Genomic DNA, 24,444 nt, shown 5'->3' on the forward strand with positions numbered 1-24,444 from the left:
TTCTCATCAAAACAGAATTGGCAACAAAGTCACAACAATCAGCATTTTCACCCCCACTTGGGAGGAAACCCATCCAAAAACAATAACTTACACAGAATGACGGCTCTGCGACCGGTCCTTCACCACAGCGACAGGCGGGGCTGTCAGTTCCACACACTAGACACTCCAGGGAAAGCAAGAGTGGGAAGGAGGGAACGGCTGCCGACCGGCAAAGCTCAGACAGTGGGCATTTCACAGTGACCTGCACGAGTGTGAAATGCTGTGGCACATCTGGATAAAGCTACAGACATCTGCTTCACCCCTCCCCCCGCCCCTCCAAAGTCTCACACACTGCAGTCTCCCATCCCTCCCTACTGGCATACGGGGACTGGCCAACTTCACAAACACAAACGGATACTGCTGTCCAGAGCTTACCCTGTGCAAGCCTGCCAGCAGGGCAAGAGCACGTCACCTCGCACGCGGGCGTGGGAAAGAGAAGCCAGCTTGAAGGAGCAGGGGCAGCCCATCTCAAACAGCGCTAACCGTCTTGATTTCACAGCGCATCAGCTGTCAGAATGTGCAGTGCGACAGTGGGGGAAGAGTGGTCCCACGCTTGTGCAAAGGGATTGCCTCTAGCCGGAGAAAAGGAGACACCCACAACACTCTGCATTGCAAGAGCAAGGAGCGTGTGTGTGTGTAAAAATAAAAAACACACATATAGCCCAGTCTGTTTGTACACAAACCTTGCTTTACAATGGAGTGTATATATTATACACATACGCATTACACACGTGCATTGTACCCCAAGGGTGCGTGTACATAGTCCTTGCTTTACAACGCAGCATGTAGAACACACGCGATATCCTGCATCGTGTAATGCTTTCCAAAAAAAAGGAACGTGACCAGAGAAGATCTGCCCCCGGGCAGAAAAAGTGGGTCGTAAGTCTCAATTGCTCTATGCCTGGTTTTAAGTGGACATCACCCCAGAAGCATTTGCCCTCTTTGTAGTCTCTCTTACAGCAGCCAGCAAGTCAGGCTGATTTCATTTGTGTTTCTAGCTAATTGAAATATTGACAGCAATTAAGAAAGACCCTGAGAATCCCCACCCAGTTTGACTCCTGCAATGAATGGCTGGTTCTGGTGTGGAGTCCACAGTGGAGCTGCTCACAGCCCTCCTGGGTGGACTCAAGAGGCAAATGGTCCCTCTGTCTTTGGCAAGAGGAGGGAAACTCACCCATGTGCAGAGGTTCTAGCATTAGGCCGATGCACCACTTACGTCCCGCTTCAGAACAGAGGGCGGTAAGCGGGACATAGGCCTCGCTGAGGGTGAATTTACCCTCAGGGCCTCTCGACCTACCAAGAACAGACATGGGACGCTGCGCAAAACAGACCCAAAATGACAGGCACAAAGAAAAAGGCCTCGTTCAGAAAGCGTCACACGGTGTATGCTCCCCACCTCCAGCACACACCGCCTGCATCCTAGGACCTCAGAGCAAGGGCTATTTCGGAGACAAGACTTTTCAGCAGCAGAGAGGACGGGGTGCCTGACATGGGAGGAACGTAGGTAACGTGGGGGCTGAAACGCGGGACACTTGAGAGAGGGGACGGAGGTGGGTGGGGCGAGCGGATGAGGCTGGTTTCAGGACGAAGCCAGGTACAAGTAGCAAGAGGTGAAGAGAGCAGCCTCCAAGTTTGCTTCACAGTTTCGAACCTCCGTGCGTGGCTAGGGCGGCCTGGTGCCAGGAGCGGGAGGGACACACGTTCTGGGGAGGTTTCACCCTTTAGCTCTCCGCACACACGGCACAGACCCCCCCACACCGCGCTGATCAGAGGAAGGGGAGCCAGACTTGCACACGCCATGGACCATGAGGGCACAGGATATGTGCAAGACAAACGCGCCCAGGTTGCTGCAGCCTGCCACCCCCGGGCAAGACCTGCTTCTACTGGGCACTTCCAAGCCCTGAACTGGAGACCCCTGTCAGCAGTGCAGGGGATCACGTCCACAGGGGCTCTCCCCCAGGCCCTGACAGCAGGAGCTTCCGGCCCAAACTCTACTGCCCGGGCGGAGAGGCTCACACCCAGTGCACGGCCCGACCGGGGCGTGTCTGCAGGGCTGAGCACTGCGGAAGGGGCTGTGGGCTTCAGGTTACCCTACCCGGACAAGCGCCTGCCCGCCCTTTGAGGCAGGGGCTGGGCAGAACAGCCCCACAGACATGGGCATTCCACCCGTGCCCCGATCTCCCTCCATCCCCAGCCCAAAGGCATTCAGTGGAGCAAAGCTCTGGAGAGCAGGAGCAGGGGGCACTCGGCCAAGAAGAAACGTAGTGTGGTGGCCGTGGCAGCAGCATGGGGCTGGGGGAATTTGTGCCCTTGGCCCTCCCCACCGGGCCCCGTGGGAGATGGCCAGTGCCCGGCGGGACGGCTCTCAGCCTTACAGCAACACACGCGGAGAGGCCACGCTGGGCCATGGGGGCAGGGAGAAGAGAGACGCACGTTCGTGGGAGCCGGGTAAGCCCGCCGGCAGAGCGCCCTTTGGTACGAGGCAAGGCCCTTCCCTTCCCCTCAGCAGCCCCAGGCCCGGCATCTCAGTTCTCTGCTGTCCATTGCACTAGTCACCAGCCTCAGGATGGGCCTGTGCGGCACAGAGGGGGCAGCAGCCAGCGAGGGAGGGAGGGAGCTCAGTCTGATTTCGTTACACGCTAACACTATAAAGGCACGTCCACTTCAAGGCAGCGGCAAGAGTCCTGCTGTGGAGTCCGGCCGTGGAGTCCGGCAGCCTGGCTGACAGGCCCCAGGATGGCTCCTGCCGGGCAGCATCCGCGGGAACACTGGGCATGGCGGAGGCGGTTCTTCGTTACACGGGGAAGGGGCTGAGTAGTTCGGTGTCTAACGGCCCCAGGGAGAGTGGGGGGAGGAGCCCCTCAGGCCCATCGCTCCAGGGGGCCCAGAGTATTTCCCGACGGATCCCAAACCCACGTCGGTGAAGTCAGGCTCCCCCGCAGCGCGGCGCGTCCCTGGCAGGGCGTGGGGAACGCAGCCCCGTCAGGTCATGTAGCGGGTGATGGCTCTCAGCGCGTACAGCAGGGCCGCCTGCATCCGGGCCTCCAACAGGAGCAGGTTCACGTGCACCTGGAATGGAAGGAGAGGGCGCTCAGGAGGAGACGCGCAGCGACAGCATGGCCTGCCGCCTCCCGTTCCTGCCAGGAGACGGGAGCGCGAAGGGAAGTCGGGATCCGTCAGGGCCCGGGGAGAGCCTAGGACAGCAAACTGATGGAGGATCCCCTCTCCCCACAGTGTAGGGCTGCACAATGGTCCTGGTGCATTCTGGGTTCTCCTCGCACACCTTCCCCCAAAGCCGCAGGCAGCAGCCACTGGGTCAGGCTGGGCAGAGGGATCACTGCCAGGATCTGGGGAGATCTTCCAGCAGGGACACCCCCCCCATGCCAGTGCCACAACAGTGAGGGTAGGATGAGCACAGGGGCCTGGGCCAGTGCTAGCCCACTGGGGGCTCCAAGCAGGAATAGTTTCCGGTCCCCCCACCGACTAATAATTAACAGGGGGCCCCCACTGAGCTGCTTGGGGCCCTAGCAATTGCCGAGCGCTGGCCCTGCCTGGGACCAGCGTGGCCGTGACAAGCTGCTGTGCTTTGCTCAGTCGCTCCCCTCATTAAGCGAGGAGACCACCTCAGTGCCTGGCCCTGCTCCTGGCGTCAGGGCTGCCCCCACGCCGGGGCGGCGAGGGGACGCACCTTCTCGGAGTGCTTGAAGTGTCTCCAGAAGTGGGTGTACATCCGCCTGGTGGCTTTCTCTGGGTAGCAGGCCACAGTTTTGATGTAGACTTTCAAGCTGCGCTCCAGGAGCTGGTTCACCTCCCCGTAGTCGTAGTCGTCGTATCTAGGAGGGGAGGGGAGGGGAGAATCCACATTACCCTGAGAGGAGACCAGGGCCATAGGGTCTCAGCCCAGCTCCTCCTCCCTTCCTTCCCTCCCCCTCCGGCAGCCCTGGCGCCCGAACTCCCCTCCCCATCACAACGGGTCTGCGTCCCGACCGCAGGGACAGGGCCTAGGAGCGAGATGACCCCAGCAGGCCATCCACACACAACTGTGCCCAGAGTAACTGGACCAAGACCACCAGCTTACTGCAGATGGGCAGGGCTTTGGTCACGGCTGCCCATTGGCTGGATTCGAACCAGGCCCCAAAGCCTGTTCCCAGGGACCCTCCGATAATAGCTCAGCTGGAGTATCTAGACGACAGGCCTGGGGCAACCAAGGAAAGAGGGGAGGGGAGAAGTGGGTGTGTCTGAGGGCACGAGCTCATGGGCTCAGCGGGTCCCCAGTTACCTACCTGATGCCGAAGACGCAGTGAATGTAATTCCAGATGGCCCTGCGGAGCATGGTGGTGTCCACCCCGCTGTGCATGGCAATGGTGTTGTAGGTCAGGTTATAGACGACCTGGAACTTCTCGTCCAGCAGCTGCCCCATGTCAGGGTACAGGCGGTTAATCAGCGAGTAGCCGTGGTCTTCCCAGGTGTAATCCTGCCAGGAGAAGGATGCTGGGACAGAGGCTCCAAAACCCCGACGGGAGTAAAGGGCCTGGCCCAGTACCCCATCCACAGGAGTGGGAGTCTCTCCGTGGGCTTGGGGTCGGGTCTCCAGAGAAAACATGAGCTTGGGGCATAGGACACAGCTCCCCGGAAAGGGACCGGCTGGTGATGGCTAACACAGGGCCAGGCCCACAGACCGTTGCCAGCCCCAAGTATGGCCCCACAGCCCTCAATGGGATCAGAGGCCCCGCAGACTGTCTTGCTGCTCCTGCCCCACTCTGACTTTGCACATGTCTGGCTCCACGTCTCTCCCCTCCCCGCGGTCGCCGGGCGGCTGTATCAGGGGAGCGCAGCCCACAGGAGGTACCTGAGCTCGGAAGGTGGGTGGGGCCTGCTCTCCTTTCCTAGTGAAATCCTTGTAGCCAAACTCCGGATCCTCCACGAAACACAGGACGTTGGGAGGCAGAGCATGCTCAGCAATGTCGACTGGATGGAAGACAAAAGCCCACAGGGACGTTAGCGCCTATCGCTGCCCCACGGCAAAGAGCCACCCAAGAAGCCCCAGAGCCACCTCCCACGTTACTCCTCAGCTTTGAGTCACCGGCACAGTCCTCTGCAGAGCAAACCTGCTGCCGTGATCTGCCCTAATGCGAGGTGCAATTAATGCACACCGCACTGTTCACCCATTACCCATGAGATAATTACATCCGACAGCAGGAATCCGTGACAGCCCTTCCCAGCTCAGGGAGCGGAGCCAGCGTGGAGGGAGCTGCTGGCAGTCCCCCCAGGGACGATTCCTCCCCCCTCTCCCGACAACATCTGAGCATCATGCAGCAGCACCATGGCAGAGAGGCCTTGTCCTTCCTACCCCCCCCAAGATAAGCCAGTGACAGGCTATGGCCCATGCAGAAGAGCCACCGAGTGCCTTTCGATCTGGCTGGGACATGTGCCTCTGCCTCTCGCCCGCCCCATCCTCCCTCCTCACCCGAAGGGGCCACAAGCAAGCTCTCCGTCTTCTCCAGCTCGAAGCGGGTTTCCATCTCCTCCTGTGTGACCCCCTCCTCCTCCAGCTGGCACTCCTGAAGCAGCTTCATCCTCGCCATCAGCACCTCCACCTCTTGCATGGCATCTTTGCCCTGGGCACGGTGAGAGAGCGAGCAGGCAGGGTCAGCATCAACGGCAGTTGAGAGAGGGATGAAGCCAACTTCATTCCAAGAACAAAACACCCCCTTTATCGAGGTGCAGAGAGGAGCCCTTGGAGGGACCACATGCCTGTTATCCAGAGCAATCGGCTGCTGGCAATGGGACGTTTTCTGGGGCTTCGTTCATCCCTATGGTGTGATGCCAAGCTGGCACTGTGCCCAACACTATTCAGGTACGACCCGGGGCCCTGTACCTCTATCTACTGTGGGCTAGATTCTGTGCTACACCCCTAAGGAGACACTGCAGAGATGGCGCAGCCCAAAGGAAGGGGCAAGTCACCTTTACTCCTCCCAGATTTGACTCCAGGGCCTGGTGCAGCCGCCAGTGTCACTTAGAGCAGCCCTGAGGCTGCTCTAATGTATGGTTTGCCTCCCCATGCTGCCTATGGGTTGCTGAACCACCCTGAATAGCTGCAATGCAAAAGGTTCCAGCCACTTCATCTTCTCACTAAGCGCCACTCCCAATCCACCCCTCCACTGGGGTCTGTGAGGAGGCACGGTGGATGGCAGCCCTTGGATGCTTCTCTCTGGGGCTGTAACAGAGGCCATAAAGAAGCCACATCCGCAGAGCAGGCACTGCAGCTGGGTGAGAGCCAGCTTGGGCGTTAGCCTGCTGCAATCTCAGCAGGAATGGGGGCGCACCTGCTCTCCTGGGGTTTGGTTGGGGAAGGGTTTGCAGGGCTGCAGATTTAACCCCCTCCCCGGTAGTCATTCGCACCAGGCTCTGGAACTAACTGCCGTGACCAGCACATGGAAAGCCTGGTAGCTGACTGGCCGAGCTCCTAACCCATCCACCCCATGACGGGACCACCAGGCAGCACCAGGAAACCCTTCCAGATTTTTCATGTCATAACAGCCTGGACCAGTCCCACTGTTTCAGTGGCCTGGAGACAATGAACGGTGTGTTACCGAATGGAAGAACCCAGAGCAATTCCCAGGATGTCAAGCTCCAGGCCAGCGTGCTGAGATCAGGGACGGGTGGGAGGAGAGAAGACAGACCCCTTCCCTAACCCCTAGCGTTCAGCAACCTCCATCCCAACTCTTCCACGGCGGGGTGGGTGGCTCTACTGGACACCGGTTACGCATGGACAGGAGGGACGCTCGAGGGCCCCCGACTTACGCTGGAGCCGCTCACTCCGTCCTCGGAGGCTGGGCTGCTGTCGCAGCTGCGTGGCGAAGGCGGCTGGAAGGCATGCCCCCCCTCCTGGTCGGTCTCCAGGTTGATGCCACAGCCGAACACGAAGGAGGCGAGCGAGTGGTAGTGCGTGAGGAGCACCAGGGCCTGGATGAGCTCTGCCAGGGACCAGCTGTTCTCGCCCGTCTTCAGGAGGGCCTGAAACGCGCACACACATTGCCCGGTCAGCTCTTCCCCAGAGGGGACGCATGAGGCGAGTATATCCCCCTCCCCCAACAGACCCAGTGCGGGGCAGATAGAGGGGAGCAGGGCACAGACCACTGCAGATCCTCAGCCCCCTTGTGCCCCATGCCTGTGTCAGCACCTCTGGTCGCAGAATCACAAAGGGGAGGAGGAAGGAGGGCAAGGGGAAGGGCCTTCAGAAGGGTGGCGCCCCCCCCATTCCTCCCTACGAGCCGGGAAACGCAGCTGCTCGCTCAGCTGAAGGAGAGCCCAGAGCCATAGGCCCCCCTCCCCCACTGCTCTGCATCCTTCAGTTCAGGGCGGCGCATCCCAGGTCCGAGCACGACACCAAGCTGCCCTTTCCCCTCTTCACTGCTGGGCCACAGAAGAGGGAAAAGCCGCCCCTCAGGTTGCTTATTGCTGGGCATACACCACAGCTCCCCGCCCCGGGCACTCACCTCTATGTGCTCCTTGGTGATGAGCCAGGGCCGGTGAGCCAGGAGCTTGTTGATTTCGTTGAGGTTCCTCAGTTTCTGGGGGGCACAGTGCAGGCCTTGGAGCCAGCCCGGGTTCCCGCCCACCTTCAGGAACTCCGCCACGTGGAAGCCAACCAGGTAGGAACACTGGTGCCTGGCCGCTGCCTGGGGGTGAGGGCAGAGGAGACAGCGACTATGGTAAGGACCTTTGAGATGGGAGAGAGCACATCACCTAGCCGGTTCTCCCCCGACCCAGGGCAGCCCAGGGCATTTCCCGTCTGCACAGTCTCCAGGGCCGCGTGTCCCCAAGCCTGGGATGTGGGATGGATTGGGGGACACGGACAGACCTCAGTTGTTCTCCAGCTTCTCAGCTGTCTTTTTAATGAGAGGAAAAGTTGGTCTCTAGCTGGTCTGCTTTAGAAAACCTTCCAAATGTGATCCAAGTGTAACTGATCCGGGGGCATCTGCCAAGAGCCTGAAAGGACAGCGCTGAGGTACGAACTGCCCCGTTCTTTTCACTGGGTGCCAACTCGGATGCCCACACTACTTTGCATGCCAACACCGTTAATGATGGGAGTGCTCAAAGCAGGGAAGATCAGATTAGCACGAGTGCTTTGGCCAGTGGAGTCTTTACATGGACTTAAGCCAGGGCAGTTCTGATGCTTCCCCTGGCCTCTTTCCCCACCCCCAGGAGACCCCAGCCGGGGCCCGATCGATTTCACTCTTAGCAAGTTGTTCCTGATAAGCAGCCCCAGATTTACCGCTGCTCAGTTCTACCCCCCTGCTCCCAATTCCACGCCCTAAAGCACTATGAACTGTTCTCCTACAGGCATTCAGATACTCACCCGTTCCCAACCCTCCCCACGGCACCCTGGCCCACAGGACCCGAGTGCCTGCCTCCCACCAGAGGCGCTTACCATGATGGCGATGTAGTGGCGCTTGTGGTAAGGCAGGGGCCCATCCAGGCGCAGCAGCAGGTACTGTGTCTTCCAGAAGCTGGCCAGGTACTCCGGGTGCAGCCCCATCACCATGGTGATGTTATCCACCCTCCCCGCAGAGACGAAGGCCTCAATGAAGAGCTGCCGCTGGGCCCTCTCCGTGCCCTCCTGCAGGATCTGCGGGGAGAGAGAGAGAGACGCTAAGAATGCAGCTGCCCCAGGAGGCTCCCATCCCCATTTATCGTGGGACGCAATGGGGGTCAGGCAGGCAACTGCCCCGACCCAAGTGCTAACAGCACAAGCTTCCTAGCTAACCATCCAGGCCCGTCCCCAGAGGTCACCGCTTGCATCAGGGTCATTTCAACACACCGATTGCCCCCTAACCCTCCAGCCGCCCCACAGCCGGCAGGGGCAGGAGTTCGGGAGGTCTGGGCTACAGGGAACAATGGCTTTGTTTTGGGGCTTTTCAGTAACAAGCATGGAGAACAATGCTCTGCACACAGTAATACCACTTAGCTCTTAGAGAGCGCATGGGATTACATAGGCAGCTCCTTTTATCTACAGGCCTAGAGGCACGTTACAGTCATCAGGCCACAAACCCCCCCAGGAGGTCAGGACCAGTCACCCCCATATTAGACAAGAGGGTAAGCTACGTGCCTAGAGTCCTGCCGAGTCAGCCATGGCAGTGCTGGGAAGAGACCCAGCCGGGAGGAACTAATACCCTTTTACTGCAAGCTCCCTGGGGCACGGACTCTCTTGGTATGTTTGTACCGCACCTAGTGTAACGAGGGCCTGGTCCGGGGCTGTGGTTTCTAGGTTCAATACAAACATTGACTAATTATAGCCAAAGGCAGCAGAGACCGAGGGCAGAGCCAGGCCCCGGGAACTGCCGAGCTCAGGCACCCACGCTGTGCGCCCTGGAGCAAGCCTGTTGCCCAGCTCGCCTCTCTGCAGTCCCCGGCGCAGCGAACGCCCTGCAGAGCCCGTCTCATCTTCCTACGGCTGTCAGCTGGCTGCACTCGATCGTTAACAGCGCGATTGCCCCACCTCTCCGGGCTCCCCAGGGCTTTGGGGAGGAACCAATAGAAACCCAGCTCAAGAAGGGCTCGATCTGTTTCCTGCAGCAGGCCTGGCGCCCCGCCAGCTGATGCAACAGATCTGTTTGTTCAAGCTACCCTCCGCATGCGGTCTCCTCCCCCACCACGCCCCCCAGCACACGGCGGGGTTACAATGGGTTACAACAACAAGAGAGCCCTGATAAGGAGTGGTGGGTGCCCAGCTCTGCACCCTGACGTCAGTGGTAGAAGAAACTGTCCGTGCAGCCAGCCCGGGAACACAGCGATATGGCTGCTGGCCAGCCAGGGCTCGACAGGCCTGCTGGGAGGTGCCAGTGTTGAATCAGGAGGAGGTGGCTACCTGCCCAGAGGGCATCAGAACCAGAGCAATTCTCAGTCTCATAGCAGGGCGATTAGGAGTTGTTTAATCACCGTCCTTGGGCCCCCGCCCCGGGCTAGAAAGGCGGATGATGCAATCGGACGGGCACGAACAGGCTGGGCTGCAATTAGCTCATTGTTTGTGAGCAGTGCGGTGAAGGTCGCTGGACAAATCAAGCAATGATGACAGCAGAATGATACGGAAAGCCCCTGTCTTGCTGCACGACGCCAAGGGAAGCAAGTGGCCAGCTCTTCCGAAGGGCCCGCGAGCACACCCAGGGGCCAGGCAACCCCCTTTGCCTACAGCAGTAGCTCTCAACCAGGGACCCAGGGCTCCCTAGGGGGTCTCGAGCAGGTTTCAGGGGGGCCTCCAAGCAGGGCCAGCATTAGACTCGCTGGGGCCTAGGGCAGAAAGCCAAAGCCCCACCACATGGGGATGAAGCCCGGGTCCCTGAGCCTCCCCACCTGAAGCCTGAGCAATGGAGCTTTGTGGGGGGCCCTGCGGAATGGGGCCCTGGGCAATTGCCCTGCTTGCTACCCCCTAACACCAGCCCTGGCTTTTAAATGCAGAAAACCAGATGTTGTGGCACAGCTGGGCCGTGGAGTTTTTAGAACATATTGGGGGGGCCTAAGAAAGAAAGAGGTTGAGAACCCCTGGCCAAGAGGATATCGACAAGCCCCCCACTCCCCAACTGGGCACAGAGTCACCTGACTGGAGCGACACCTCGCTGCGCCTGCCATCTGGGGATCAAGGGACACAGCCCTGTTTCTACACAAGGCTCAGAGGAGCAGCGAATGCAGGGGGAGGCCGCGAGAGAAATCCGGGTCACAACTCAGACCCCTGCCAGGCCACTAGACTGTGCTGTTTCCCCTGGACATTTCTGACCAAGATCCCCTCCTCCTGTGGCCTCCCAACATGGGGGGGCGGGGGAGAGAAGAAATCTTTCTTCCCTGGCACAGGGGCCTAGGCAGGTCTCCAACTTATTGGAGAAGCCCCGTGCAGCCTGCTGAGAGCCAGAGGTCACGGAGGCCAGCACTCTTCTGCTCTGAGCACACAGCCAGACCTCTATCCCCAGGCAGGTGGCAAGCAAGAACCTCTCCCTCCCGGCCTGCCCAGGGTTTGCTGTCACAAGGGGCCCTCTTGTGCCACACACCAGGGCTGCGCCTTGCTGCTTCCTCACCACCCCTACCCGACTCTCGCCATCCCACGTGCTGGAGCAGCTCGCTCATGAGCGTGACAGGCCATGGTGGGACGAGTGGGCAGAAAGCAAACGAAGGGGAATCTTATACCACCTCCCCGCAACAGCTCCCATTCCAATCTATGGGGCAGCCAGATATTCCCACCGGCACTGATCCACAAGGACACACTCCTTCCCAACCCTCTTCCATGCTGCTCAGCTGGTTGGGGTGCCGAGATGGATCAAACAGAGATCCTTCCCCACGCACTAAGTAGTCAGACAGTTCGCTACCACCATAGCTCTCCCACCCTGGCAAACAGGGGCTGGAAATCAGACCCCCAGCCTCCCCTGCGGCCCCAGCCCCAAAGAGTGGGGAACACATCTGCCCCCAGGAGCCTCAGAGAGAAATCAATTTGCCCCCGTATCCTACCTCCTCCACGGGGATGAAGGAACTCGGGCCTCTTCCCAGCTGCCGGGGGATTTTTATTCCTCTGTCCTAGGAAAGAAGAAAAAAAAAAAGGAATCGACTTTAAGACATTGCCCAGTGTGGCGCTGAAAGAAATCGGGGCCGTCCCAATCCTGCCAGGGTGAGAGCTGCTTGCCTTCTCTCCAGAGGAGGGACAAATCAGAGCTGGTGTCAGGCCTCCCTCCAGGTGAAGGCAGTGGGACAGGAAGGGGTGACTCATGCAGTTACCTCATCAGACAAGTCCCCAAAGTAGCCAGGTATCCGGAGCTGCTCTGTCTGTGCACTCTCCTCCAAACAAGCCTGCAGCAATTCCTCAAGTGGGTTTGCATCAGGCACACCTCCATATGAGCCAGCCGCCCCAGCAGAGGTGCTGCGACTTACCAGCCACCCGCCCACATGATGCCTCTGGCCAGGAGGCGGAAGATAACCTTTTAAATGTGACAGAATTGCTTCAAGGGATATCCCCTAGCAGGGCTGGGGCGTCTAACGGGCACTTGTGCTGTCTGATGAAATAGCCTGGCTCGGTTACATAGAAATAGGGTGACCAGAGAGCAAGTGTGAAAAATCGGGACGGGGGTGGGGGGTAATAGGAGCCTATATAAGAAAAAGACCCAAAAATCGGGACTGTCCCTATAAAATCGGGACATCTGGTCACCCTACATAGAAAGCTTTGCTTCACACAGCTAGTCTGACATTAGGACAGTGAGCTGGAGGGTTGTTTTTTTTAAGCCGTGTTTAAACCCCCCTCCCCCGATTTTCGGATACACAAAAGGGAATGTAAAGGCGGAAGGGCCAGTTCAGCTGGGGGCTGGAGATTTAGTGCCAAGTTATGGAACCCATGAGTACGCAAATGAAAAGAGCAGAATGGCATTACAAGATGCCCTTTGCTCACTTGAGTTGTCCAGTGGTTTTAATTATTTATGAGGTGTTGGGTCTTGCGTTACCTGGAGCACCCTGCGGAGGGAAATCAAGGCACTGATAGCATAGACAGCTTTAACACGGGTTCAAACGCACCCACAGAACTGCTCATGTCTGGGCTGGCAACGGGTGGCACTGCGACCTGGCACGCGGGGTCAGAACACCAGTCAGGTTTGGCACCTGCCATTGATGGCGAAACTCGCCAGGCCCAGATCCCGCCATCAATCTTTGCCGACGAGCTGGGAGAACACACATATGTTGCTTGTGAATTACATGGGCCGGGGCTGAGGGAAGCGTGTCTCACTCAGCGAGAGTGAAGGTGGTTTAAGTTGTTTGGAGGAGGGTTTGGGTGTGAGCACCGAATGCACACGTATATAGATTCCCCATCCAAATGTGCGAGGAGCTCTCGATGTAACAAGGAACACACCAGAAAATGAATCCCCCCAAACATAACTGAAGAACAGTTAGAGTGAAACAGCCAACAACCGCAAGCCAGGCAATGCAGAAGCCCAAATTCCCCACCCTAATGCCCTGAAGGTCACCCTGGGGCCATACTCTGAGGCCATAGGGCCCTCACAGACAATCCCCAGGCAGCTAGCTTTGAATGGTGCTTATGCCCAAATAAATCTGTTAGTCTTTAAGGTGCCACCAGACTCCTTGTTGTTTTGGGGGATGCTTTAGGTATTCAAGAACCACAGGGTGCGAATGCTTTTGCAGGGGGAGGAGAAAGGGGGAGAGTGGGATGCATAGCTGCAGAGGGCACTGGTATATTCCAAACAAATGCTTCTCCTCAGTCCCTAAAGCTGCTTTTCAGGAGGGGATCCCTCCAGGTAAATGCTCCGGGAACTGCTGCCTTTGCCCTCCAGGGGTGTGTGTGGGAGGTGTTTGAGAGCAGGATCAGGATGGGCCATTCAGCGCCTCGTGGCTGCATTCCACTGCCTCAGTGGCATTACTGGAGTGACACTCACTCCACAAGGTCCCAAACTGTACACAGACATCACCTCTCAAATGCAGCCACTTCTGGGGTGGAGGACAGTATGCCACACAGAGCACGGGGAAGAAAGGGAGAACAAACAAGCCTTGAGCAAAAACTCTTGGGCAAAGCCCTTCAACTTTTGCAATGATCTTTAAGCCCCGATTTCAAGCGGGCAGAAACTCAGGTTCAGGTCTCTTCCCTCACACAGTCAACTGCACTGTACCCAATTGTTTCTTTTGGAGGGCAAAGACCCCGAGATCTGAAACTGCGGCTCAAGGCTCTCTACCAAGGGGAACTCATCCCGGGCACATAGGGGGACTGTCCCCACCTTGTTGCACAGAGCCTTTCCAAAGGCTTGGTGCACTCGCTCCAGAATTAAGCCACAAACGTCTCCATTTGGTGTAAAGCTCCACCCGGCTGCAGCCACTTGTGCCCCTGGGTTGAACCCACGGTGACAGCCGGCCAGCTGTGGTTGGGAGGGGATTTAAAATGTAAAAGACAGTTTTCTGAAGCTGGAGGAGAGCGAGGGCACTGGGAAAGGGCAAGGGAGAAGCAAAGACCTAGAGATGTTGAGGAGGCGGGCTCATTTAAAGCTGCCTCACTCGTAACACGCTGACTAACTCTCTGCTCTATGGTACTTTTGTCCCCATGCTTCTCTCTTTTGTATTTCACTCAGTTCAGCCGGTGCATTTCGCTTTCACACAAGAGCATCTTATTCGTGTACCAATTTTCAAAACCTAGGGGGAAAACACATTGCTTGGATCACAACAATGCCTGGAGGTACCAGCCAAAAATCAGAGCTCCAGACCAGGTGAGGGGTAGCTCCTACCCCAAAGTGCTCACAGTCTAAGAGGATGGAGGAAAGGGGGTATTATCATCTGCATGAGATGGGGAGTATTTTACAGGTGGGGAACTGATCAGTGAAGAGACCGTCCACAAACTCTGGATTCCCAGAGCCTTAACCAACAGAAAAATATTTTTCTTTAAACCCAAACTTTGACTGTGAGTTCCCTGAGGAGGGAACCGCCTTGTACCAGGAGTCGGCATAGCACTTAGCAAGGAACTGATCCGCTCCATGGTAAAGTCATCCCAAATTCCTACCGCCTCATGTTGCCTTTGGAACCACAGCTTCAAATCTCTATCTTCAGCCTCTAAAAGGTAAAACTGCTTTAAGGCCAGGGCATAAAAACAAACATATCAGAAATCACAGAAATGTTGGGCTGGAGGAGTCCATCCCCTCGCGCTGATGCAGGGCCAAGGATCGATCAGGTGCTTAGCCAACCTGTCTTGAAGGACGGGGATTCCACAACCTCCCTAGGTAACCTGCTCCAGCGCTGAACTATCCGTATAGCAGAGCATGATCGGCAGACGACACGCTCAGTGGAGAACAGGCACAAAGGATCATAGAATTAGAAGGGACCACAAGGGCCACGAGTCTAACCCCCAATCAGGTCATATCAACACACGGAACATGGCCCTCCACGCTCCAAACAGTTCAAATGCACATGGGCCACGCACATGACATTTCCTACTTGTTAAGACCATTTGAGAGTGACACACCAGGCCTAGCTAGAAGTGGGACGGGACAGAATCAAAGGGTTCATGAGCTTCCATCTCCAGACACAGGCGGACTGCTAGCGGACACTGCACAGGATGGGACCCAAGCCAAGCCCTGGCTGAGAGACACATGCCAGGTGCTTTTGCAGGCTAACCTTTGCCCTCCCTCACAAGTAACAGCTCAGAGGGACTCAGGACAGTTTCCCAGTGAAGTCCAATGACAAGAGCAGATATAGAGCATCTAGAGGAGGAAGCAGACAGGCCGGGCCAAGAGGGAACTAGCCCACATTGTGACACCTAACTGAAGCAGGTTGCTGGTTTTCACCAGACATTCAAGTCAGCCAATCACACCAGGCTGTCACCCCAGCCTACCCGGGTTACTAAAGTTCATGGTGATGTTACCTGCTGCGGGCAGCAATCTTGCCTAGCAGACTCTAGGATTAAAAACAAGACTGGAGAACCTGCGTTAGCCAAGGGTATGGGCTGGAGGGGTAAAGGGCCACGTCACACAGGGACTTGGGATAGCTAGAGCCAGCTTTAAAAGAGACCCGCGGAAGTGTAGGGGAAGGTGGAAGAGAGGGGAACTGGACTTGTTTGCTTTTCTCCTTTATAGTGGACACACTGCAAGAGAAAAAAAATCCTGCTAATTTTTTCCCAAATTGGAAATTCACCTCTCATCTACCCTCTAGGTTCTATGGGACCAGAGAACTCATGGAGTTCCCCAGCTTTCAGTCCCTTGTGACGTGGGAGCAGAAGATAAGATTTTATTCAAAAATGATTAAAATGTGAGGAGAGGGCATAGGTAAGTGGGAACCCCCACCACTGGGTAACTCCAATGCCCAGGGAACATTTGGGAAAAAGGCTGTCTGGTAAAGATTCAACATCCCTGCCCGTTCTCTAAAGGGGACAGTTCACAAAACTCCTCTCCTAACACACACACACACGAACACACAACACTGGCCAACTCTGATATTTCTACGGCAAACTGCACACAGAAAAATCCATTAGTCACACACCACCCCAGTCAGGCACCTTTAGACAAAGCGAGCAGAACGAAGCAAGGGTGTAAACACACCCTGGGCAATAAACCCCATTACTGCAAATGCCAATCAGCAAGAGTCTCTCCTGCCCTCCACCGAAGAGCAAAGGGTTGCTCCCAAGCACAGCTGGGCCAGCTTTGTGTTTATTTCTAGAGGAAGCACAGTTTCTCATGAAAGGCTTGAGCCTGTTTGGGAGGCAGACTGCGTGTCCCAAGAGGGCTCTGCCACAGTCCTGCTGGGTGCCCTTGGGCAAGTCACTTCACTGTTGTGCCTCAGTTTCCCCATCTTTAAAGTGGGGATGATGACACTGACCTTTGTAAAGCACTTCAAGATTGAATGATGAAAAGCACTACTGAAGAGCGACGTGTGATTATTATCCAGCCCTTCATGTTTATCATTCAACCATGTATTCCTGTCAATTTACATTTCTTTCCATGTAGTCACCCAATTTCTGCTGAAGTTCATTACACTCAGTTCCTCCAGCTCACCTGTAAGCTCACTCACCATTCTTCAGACCTTTCAGAACTCCTTTACTTTTCTTACACCATTTCCTCCAAGGGAGGGGCTGATACTGGGGATTTTTGCACTGGTGTAGCTGTAACAGCATAAGCCACCCCAGTATAAGTCACACCAGTCTAGCCCAACCTGGGCAGTTACACCGGTGCAAAAGTCCCAGTGCAAACAAGTCCTTAAGTTAACCCTTCTTTCCCTTTGCCTGAATTCAGCAAAGTACATAATCCCATGCAGAACTTTGAACAGGTTAATAGACCCGTTGATTTCCATGGACTGCTTCGGGATTTAAAGTTAAGTGCACGCTCAAGTGCTTCACTGAAACTAAGGCCTTAGTTCCGATCTGCCCCACATCCTCAAACAGATCATGCTTATAAACTGTAGCTGGCTGAAGTACTCTACCCATATCTCCTCTCCAATCATCTGGTCTCAGGAGGAACCTATTATATCAATTTCTCAGCTATCTACAACCCCTCAATACCTCTTCTGATCTTTTGTTGATCAATAGCTACATACCGCAGTGATAGGTGCATTAGATATTTCTCATGGACAGATGTCCTCGACAGACTAGTTCTTTTAAAGAACAAAAAAAACCCTGTCCACTTTGGTCATGGAAACCAATCCTGGTAGCAACAAGCAGGTGCAAGGTGGTTGTAGTTAGCATAGTTCTGTTCCAACGTGGCCATTATGACTGAATAGTTCTGGGAGATTAGAACATAAGAACAGCCATAATCGGTCAGATCAAAGGTCCATCTAGACCAGTATCCTGTCTTCTGACAGTGGCCAGTGCCAGGTGCCCCAGGGAGAATGAACAGAACAGGGAATCATTGAGTGATCCATCCCGTCGCCCATTCCCAGCTTCTGGCAAACAGTGGCTAGGGACACTGTCCCTGCCCATCCTGGCTTATGATCCTGAGACTTTTTTTTTATTATTCTAACTGATGCAATGGGCACATACGGAAACAGATGCCACTTAGTGATCTCTGCCAATCCTGGTTCTTCAAGAATTCAAGGAGGCCAGGTTTACACCAGTCCATTCCAGGGTATGGGTTGCCACATGCCCAAGGAGGAGTCTGGCAGGAGCTCATGTTTGCAGCAAAGCAAGAGTGCCAATCAAATTACAGCACTTCCTTGACAAACAGGAAGTTACATGGTCGGGCTGGCATGTCTCACTCTCCTCGCAGGAAGGAATGTTGGCAGTTTTCTGAAGGCCTGGAGCACCACTAGCTGCACATCAGCAGCTGGAGACAGACAAGTTAAGAAGGGCAATGGGGGAAGAGGGGTGATCAGTGTCTCTATGGTCCAAAGGACAACTGGGCTAGTCAGAGGCGACCAAAGGGAGTTAGGCCTCCAAATCCCACTGAATTCCAGGGGAGTTGGGCACCTGATCCCCGAGGTTCCCATGGAAAATCCCAGCAAAAACAGAAACACACAGCAAGCTCCTGCTCTTCCCAGCACGATCCCCAAAACCAACTCACTCAGGCAAAAAGAGAAGGGGAAAGAGCAAAGGACACCCCGAGGAAGTATTAATCCCCGCTGTAGTCACCCAAGAGCCCAGCAGAGACGCTCTGTGCACCCCCTTTCCCCTGCCCAGAGCCCAGGAGCAATCCGCTCTGGATGTATTCCTCAGCTGTAGGTCAAAAGCCTTTATATACAGTGAGATCTGCTCCAGTGACCCCACCTCCAAGAAGCATCCCACTAAATACACTTTGGCATCACCCATTGATGACCAACCTGTCCTAGGCAGCTAATTTTTCCTTTGCCGCTTAAGACCCCATCTTCCAAAATCACCTTTACTATATTCCCAACTCCCTCCTGCGGCCCAGCCAGCCAGACTACCCAATTCGCCATCTCCTCCGCCACACCCCCCTTCGCAGACCCCCAATTCAGTCCTGACACGCCCATTCAGCAGCAGTTCCCCTCTGGGCTGCCTGTCCCTTCTTCCTTCCCTATTTACAAGGCTGCCTCTGCACCTGGCTGCTGTGTGTTACAAACAAACAAGCAGGTTTCCTGTGATGCAATTCACCCTGCATGTTTCACCCCAGGAGGTGTTGACACCCAGTCAGAGGTGCCAGATGGCTCTTCCAAAGGAGAACATTCTGATAGCATGAAACAAAATACCTTGAAGAGCCAATGGGTAATCAGCTGTACTTATTTTAGCTACTCTCCACCAGTGATGTCAGCACAATTCTCTTCTACCCTCCCCCCTTTACTAGTCACCTGTAATGTTGCATTGTAGTCATTGTTCAGACATGCTGAGCATAGAGATTTGTTCGTTTCACTGCAGATCTTGTGTTTATTAATAATTTGGTGCATTATGGTCCCCTTTGGCCAGTTAATGCTCACACCACCCTCTACTGAATTACCCCTGTTCAACAAAAAGGGAAGCACCACCTTCCTGATTCACCTGAGGCCACAAGAACCGCTTATGCCAGGTCTCTTGATTTCCAGAGGCCTGTGCTTTAACGACTTGGGGGCACAGATGAGTTCCATCCTCCACTGAAAGATCTGGCGTCGGCTGCTCCTGGAGACAGGACACCCAGCAAACAAGCGCTAATGGTCTGACTGGGGGTGGGAACTCTGTTGCCACCTGGTGAACTGTGGCGTGTCTGCCCTGCCAAAGCTTAGCGAGGTCCTGGCAAGGAGCATGCCTGAGAAGGACACCAAAAGATTAAGCAAACAGAATTACTGCCTGTACCAGAAAGCCAGTTTATTATCTATGGTCTGTTTATACAAAAAAGGATCCCAACACGTTTCAAAGCCAACTACCATCTATACGGGCAAATGAACAGCATCCCGACGGAAACTGGAGAGGAGGGAGCAGCGATAGGAAAGTCAGGGCTAATCTACACTAGAAATGCTACATCCACGCAGCTGCTGTAGCACATGTGGTGAAGACACTCTGCTGACAGGAGGGAGCTCTCCCGTTGGCATAATAAATCCACCTCCCCGAGCTATGTTAGTGGGTGAGCTCTCCCATCCAAACCGGTGCTTAGGTGGGTGTAACTTATGTCTCTCAGGGGGGGGCTTATTCACACCCCTGAGCGATGCAAGTTATACCGAAGTCAGTGGTAGACCTGGCCTCAGACATAGTGATGAATTGGATGGAACATTAGACAATCTCTGGACACTTTTTGTGAAGGGGTGAGGAATTGTCCTTGCTGTAGCCCAGCTCTGGTTATTGCACTCCGCCTCCCTAAAAATTCCCCACTTGCCATTTCAACTGGTTACAGTATTCTTCAGTTGTAGGCCTGAACCACTACCTAACCTCAGTGTGCACGCAGCTGCGTTCCAACCCAGAGCTGGCTGCATCTCCATGGTGGGTGAAGTGAAACCCTACAGATCCTGTACCCACTACGCCAGCAGGTTTGGGCAGCCTAGTTCCTGTCCATGAATCTCAATGCACTTCTCAAAATGAAAGGTTCTCTAAAAGTGCAGATCATTGTATTGGGACTAAAGAATTTCATGATGGCTTCACCGTATTTGAGGAAGCACAGAACTCAACCCCTCCTACGCTTAACATTGCGATGAAAGGGCATCTCTTTTGGGTGAGCAGTACATGGCCTAAGACAGACAGCTAAGGAGCTCTGATCCCAGCCTGCAGAGATCAGGCGTCACACGAGTTTCACTATTTAAACATTCCTATACAGCTTTTCCTATCTTGCGTCCTCACGTCTTGTGGGATTTTTTTTTGATGTAGGTTCTTCATTGCTGCCCAGTGGTTTCCAGCTGCATTCCCTTTCTAGGATCAACACTCTACTTATTACTTAAAAGCAACAGTGTATTAATTTGGGGACAAAACGCCACAGCTTCTGAGTGGGAGCCCCAATTCCTCTATGTCTGGAGTAGAGCTGATTGGGGTGGGGCGAGGGGGAGGGGGAAATGCAAAAATATTCAGAGGAAAGTGTCCCTATTTTTTATAAAATAGTATTTCCCCCCCATTTAAATTGTCAACATTCTGAAATTCAAAAGATTTCAGCCCGTCATGTATTTGGTTGAAAGACCGAGAAAACGTGGCAAGGTTTTTGCTGAAGCTTTGGAATTCCCACAGTTTTGAACGGCTCTAGTCTTGGTGCACTGGCCTTCAGGCAAGGAAGATGCTAGCCTCTAGAGTCCCATGGGTGGCCCATCACATCCCTCCTATGTGATGGGCCACCCATGGGACTGGCAGATTCAGAGTTGCATTAGTATTGTTAAGATGAAGCATCCTCTAGTAATTAAACCACATGCCTGAACATACAGACTCCTGGGTTCCATTCCTGCCTCTGTCACCAGCTTGCTCTGCAGTCTTGGGGGAAATCAGGATAGCCCCAGTTCCTCTGATTCCCCCCACCATCCTCATCCGCAGAAAAGGGTAATACCTTGCAGGGATGTCTGTGAGAAGAATCAGTGGTTCTCAAACCTCTATATTGGTGACCACTTTCACACAGCAATCCTATGAGTGCGACCCCCCCTTATAAATTAAAAAAACACATTTTTTATATTTAACACCATTATAAATGCTGGAGGTGAAGTGGGGCTTGGGGGTGGAGGCTGACAGCTCACGACTCCCCACATAATACCCTCTGTGACCCCCTGAAGGGTCATGACGTCCAGTTTGAGAACCCCTCTGTAGTGTAGTTGTAGCCTTGTGGGTTCCAAGATATTAGAGAGACCAGCTGGGTGAGAGAATCTCTTTTATAGGACCAACTTCTGTTGGTGAGAGCTTTCAAGCCATACAGCTCTTCTTCAGGTCTGGGAAAGGTATTCCAAGTGTCACAGCTAAATGCAAGATGGAACAGATTGTTTAGTGTAAGTAGTTAACACATATTCCAAGGAACCATTCACGGTAAACTCTGGATTTATGGCTTATTACAACAATCTGTAACTCACTAACCCCCCTCTTTTCTCCTATGACTGCAGAGGTGTTAATGGACCGCTCTAAATTGAACGGTCACATACAATATGTGCAAACTACTTCTGCTAAACAATCTGTTCCATCTTGCATTTAGCTGTGATACTGACCAGACCTGAAGAAGAGCTCTGTATAAGCTTGAAAGCTTGTCTCTCTCACCAACAGAAGTTGGTCCAGTAAAAGATATTATCTCACCCACCTTGTCTCTCTCATAAAGCTCATGCTACAATACGTCTGTTAGTCTATAAGGTGCCACAGGACTCTTTGCCACTTGTCTCTCTGGTGTTTCTAAAGCACTTTGCAACCCCTGACCCCACCCCCTTTTCCATTAATGTCCCCTCTCTCTTCACTTTTCTTCCCACTTAGCTCATCCCCTCTTACCTAACCTACCTTAAAAAACAAAACCCATGGAATTAACATACAATTTGCTGCCATGACATTGTTCGCTCTGCTTGTGTGTCTACCTCTTCCCCCACACTGGGTCTGTCTAGTATATTTACACTGGAAATGCTTCCGGGGAAGGACTGTCTGCGACTCTGTACAGCGCCTAGCACAATGGCTGATCCTTAGGCACTGCGCAATTAACATGATTAATAATAAAATCTTAGAAGCACCAAATACAGAGCACTTCAGGCTCTGACACGGTGATTGCTCCTCTATACTCCCACTCCCAAGTCCCAAACCCATTTGTGGACTAGCACCAAATTCCAAGCTCCTCCATAAATGAAAATCTATTTTGAATACTCCCTAGCAGAGGTCAGGGAAGAGAAAGCGTGTATTCTTGCCCACCCCCATCCAGGTCTACATGAGACACAAACGTTTTCTGCACAATGAAGTTCTGTTCACAAGAGGATTCAGTTCTGCCATCTTCAAAAACAAGCACAGTGCCTGAAAATAACCAAGGTCTCTATGTAACTACTGGACCTTACTAGTGAGACAAGAATGATAAAAGCCATGTGCCAAGAATCACTGGACTGACACTTGGGAAACTTGGATATTGTGCCATCTATTCCCTGCTCTGGCACCAACCTGCTGTGCAGCTTTGGTTAAACCTCTACCCCTTTCTATGCCTCAGTTTCCCCTCCCAGCTTCTGTCATCTTTTTAGGCTATTATTCCTGCACGCAGAGCTTGTCTCAAACTACTGAGCCCCCAAGGTGCCCAGATGGGGCCAAACAAACAGTTAAGAGTGCATGGAAACCAAGTAGAGAAACTGCACAGGGCCCATCAACCCATTCTATTCTATTTGCCCTTCTTATCTGCACCTGCCTCTTCCCCATGTAACAAAAGATTATTTTAATGTACTTCTCTCCTCAGACAACTGAGAGCTGGTCCCCCCCTTTTCATCCACCCGAAGTTTCTCAGGGCCCTCAAATCCAACCCCGCCCCCTCCTCAAGAAAGCTTTTAGTTACTGTATTGTCTTCAACACCCTGCAAGGCACAAGCCACATTTTAACTTCTTGGGAGCACTTCCAAACAGGCGGCCCCACCGCCTTAGCAAAAGGGAGCGAAGTGCATGTGGAGGGCTCTGCCTGCATGACTTGGGCCCACTGAATGTGGACACTGAAGATGGCAGCTGTGCCTTAAGATTGTAAAATTCCCTGCCCAAGAGCCAAGTGGGTAAATATTATGAAAGGGCCATTTGGAACCCAAGGAGGTTGAGAATCCGGATTTAGAATGTAGCCATTTAGAGTCAAAGGAGGTTTCTGTAACCCAGGGGAGCAGACTCATCTCCTTCACATCTCTGAAGGAGGGAAAAAGATGGGGGGGGGGGTGAGATCCTTTTCTTAAAACTGAAGTTAAGGCTGGAGGCTAAAGAAAATCTTAATGAGCCCTGCCAGGCTTTTCAAAATGACTCAGATGTATTAAAGCCAGGACATTCAAAACAATACAAATAAAATAATAAAACATAGAACTGGGGTCGGGAAAATTCCTTTGGGAAGGGAAGGTATAGGTAGTTAGTTGCTTTTTAACTCTGCTTCTACTCTCAGAAGTCAGGAAGAGTGATTCTTAAAAGTGGTCTCAATCCCCCTGATCTGTTGCCACATTGGCTAACCACCCACTCCCCGACCCTCCTACGTGAGACTTCTTGGTTAGCCCCTTTGGGGCATGTCTGTACTTGCGCCCTCTTCGCCAAACAGCAAGTCAAATGGAAACTTTGATTTGCCTCCAAAGAACGAGAGAAGTCGAGAGAGAGACACAGACCTCAGCTCGCTACACATGCGAGACACTGCAAAGCTGTTTGCTCCTCGGATCTAGGATTCATCACGGCAGGTAGCGCGCTCATATTCGTCACTGGTATGGCAACCTCACGCCCCTCTTGCAGCCCCAGTCCACTAGCTGATGCAACTGGGGTAAAACGTACTATGCCATATCAGAATTGTTACTGAATCCCTTACGCAACCAGGCGGGATCTGGAGCGCCCCCCTCCCCAAATCATGAAGACTGGAAAAGTAAACAGCTCCTAAGTTACAGCTCAGGGCAGCAGAAGAGAGAAGGACACTGGAAAATGATCGCGAAGGCCCTCCCCCGCTCCCGGGGAAAAAAAAAAAGAAAAAACGGGGTATTCCCCCTTCCATTACCTCTTTATTCCTCAAATCACCACATTGCTCGCAGGGTAAATAGCCCTTGATGCCCGTGCAGCCGCAGCAATCGGAGCCTGCAACAATCATGGTGCTGCTTGGGGTGGCGGCACTCGGCGGGGTGGGGGGAGACGTGCTGCGCTCGGGGCTCCGGTCCGCGGCTCTGGTTATCTGTCCGGAGGGTGAAGGTGCATAGCGGATCGGGCAGCCCGCGGAGGCGTCAGTTTCACGGCTGCAGCAGCAGCGGGTCGGTGTCCCGGGGTTCTATGGTCGAACGTCCGAACGCTGCAGGGTTCTGGAACGTCCGGGCGCATCCGCGTTCTAGAGCGCCCCGGGGCTCAGCAACCCGACCAGCCCAGCAGAACCCGCTGGAGCGCACGTAGTACTGACCGGCGGCT

At 54.2% G+C, this 24,444-nt stretch overlaps 1 protein-coding gene across 1 annotated transcript; it reads right to left on the bottom strand.

Annotated features, from left to right (window-relative positions):
- SESN2 (sestrin 2) lies at positions 1-24,444 on the bottom strand. The gene is made up of 10 exons (XM_024203355.2): positions 24,047-24,444; positions 11,536-11,601; positions 8,474-8,671; positions 7,539-7,721; positions 6,844-7,056; positions 5,507-5,657; positions 4,889-5,007; positions 4,323-4,513; positions 3,728-3,872; positions 1-3,108 (listed from the first exon to the last, which is right to left on the bottom strand). Exons 1-10 carry the CDS (start codon positions 24,134-24,136, stop codon positions 3,022-3,024), a joined length of 1,443 nt encoding a protein of 480 aa, XP_024059123.1. The 5' UTR covers positions 24,137-24,444; the 3' UTR covers positions 1-3,021.

This window comes from Terrapene carolina, unplaced genomic scaffold (genome assembly GCF_002925995.2).
Source record: "Terrapene carolina triunguis isolate 2854851 unplaced genomic scaffold, T_m_triunguis-2.0 Scaffold236, whole genome shotgun sequence".
Taxonomy (NCBI): Eukaryota; Metazoa; Chordata; order Testudines; family Emydidae; genus Terrapene; species Terrapene triunguis.

Coding starts and splice junctions, on each gene's coding strand:
- SESN2 (XM_024203355.2), bottom strand. CDS start 24,136: ATGATTGTTGCAGGCTCCGATTGCTGCGGCTGCACGGGCATCAAGGGC. Junction 7,057..7,538: donor TCACCAAGGAGCACATAGAG/GTGAGTGCCCGG, acceptor TGCGCGTTTCAG/GCCCTCCTGAAGACGGGCGA. Junction 5,008..5,506: donor CTTGCTTGTGGCCCCTTCGG/GTGAGGAGGGAG, acceptor TCTTCCATCCAG/TCGACATTGCTGAGCATGCT.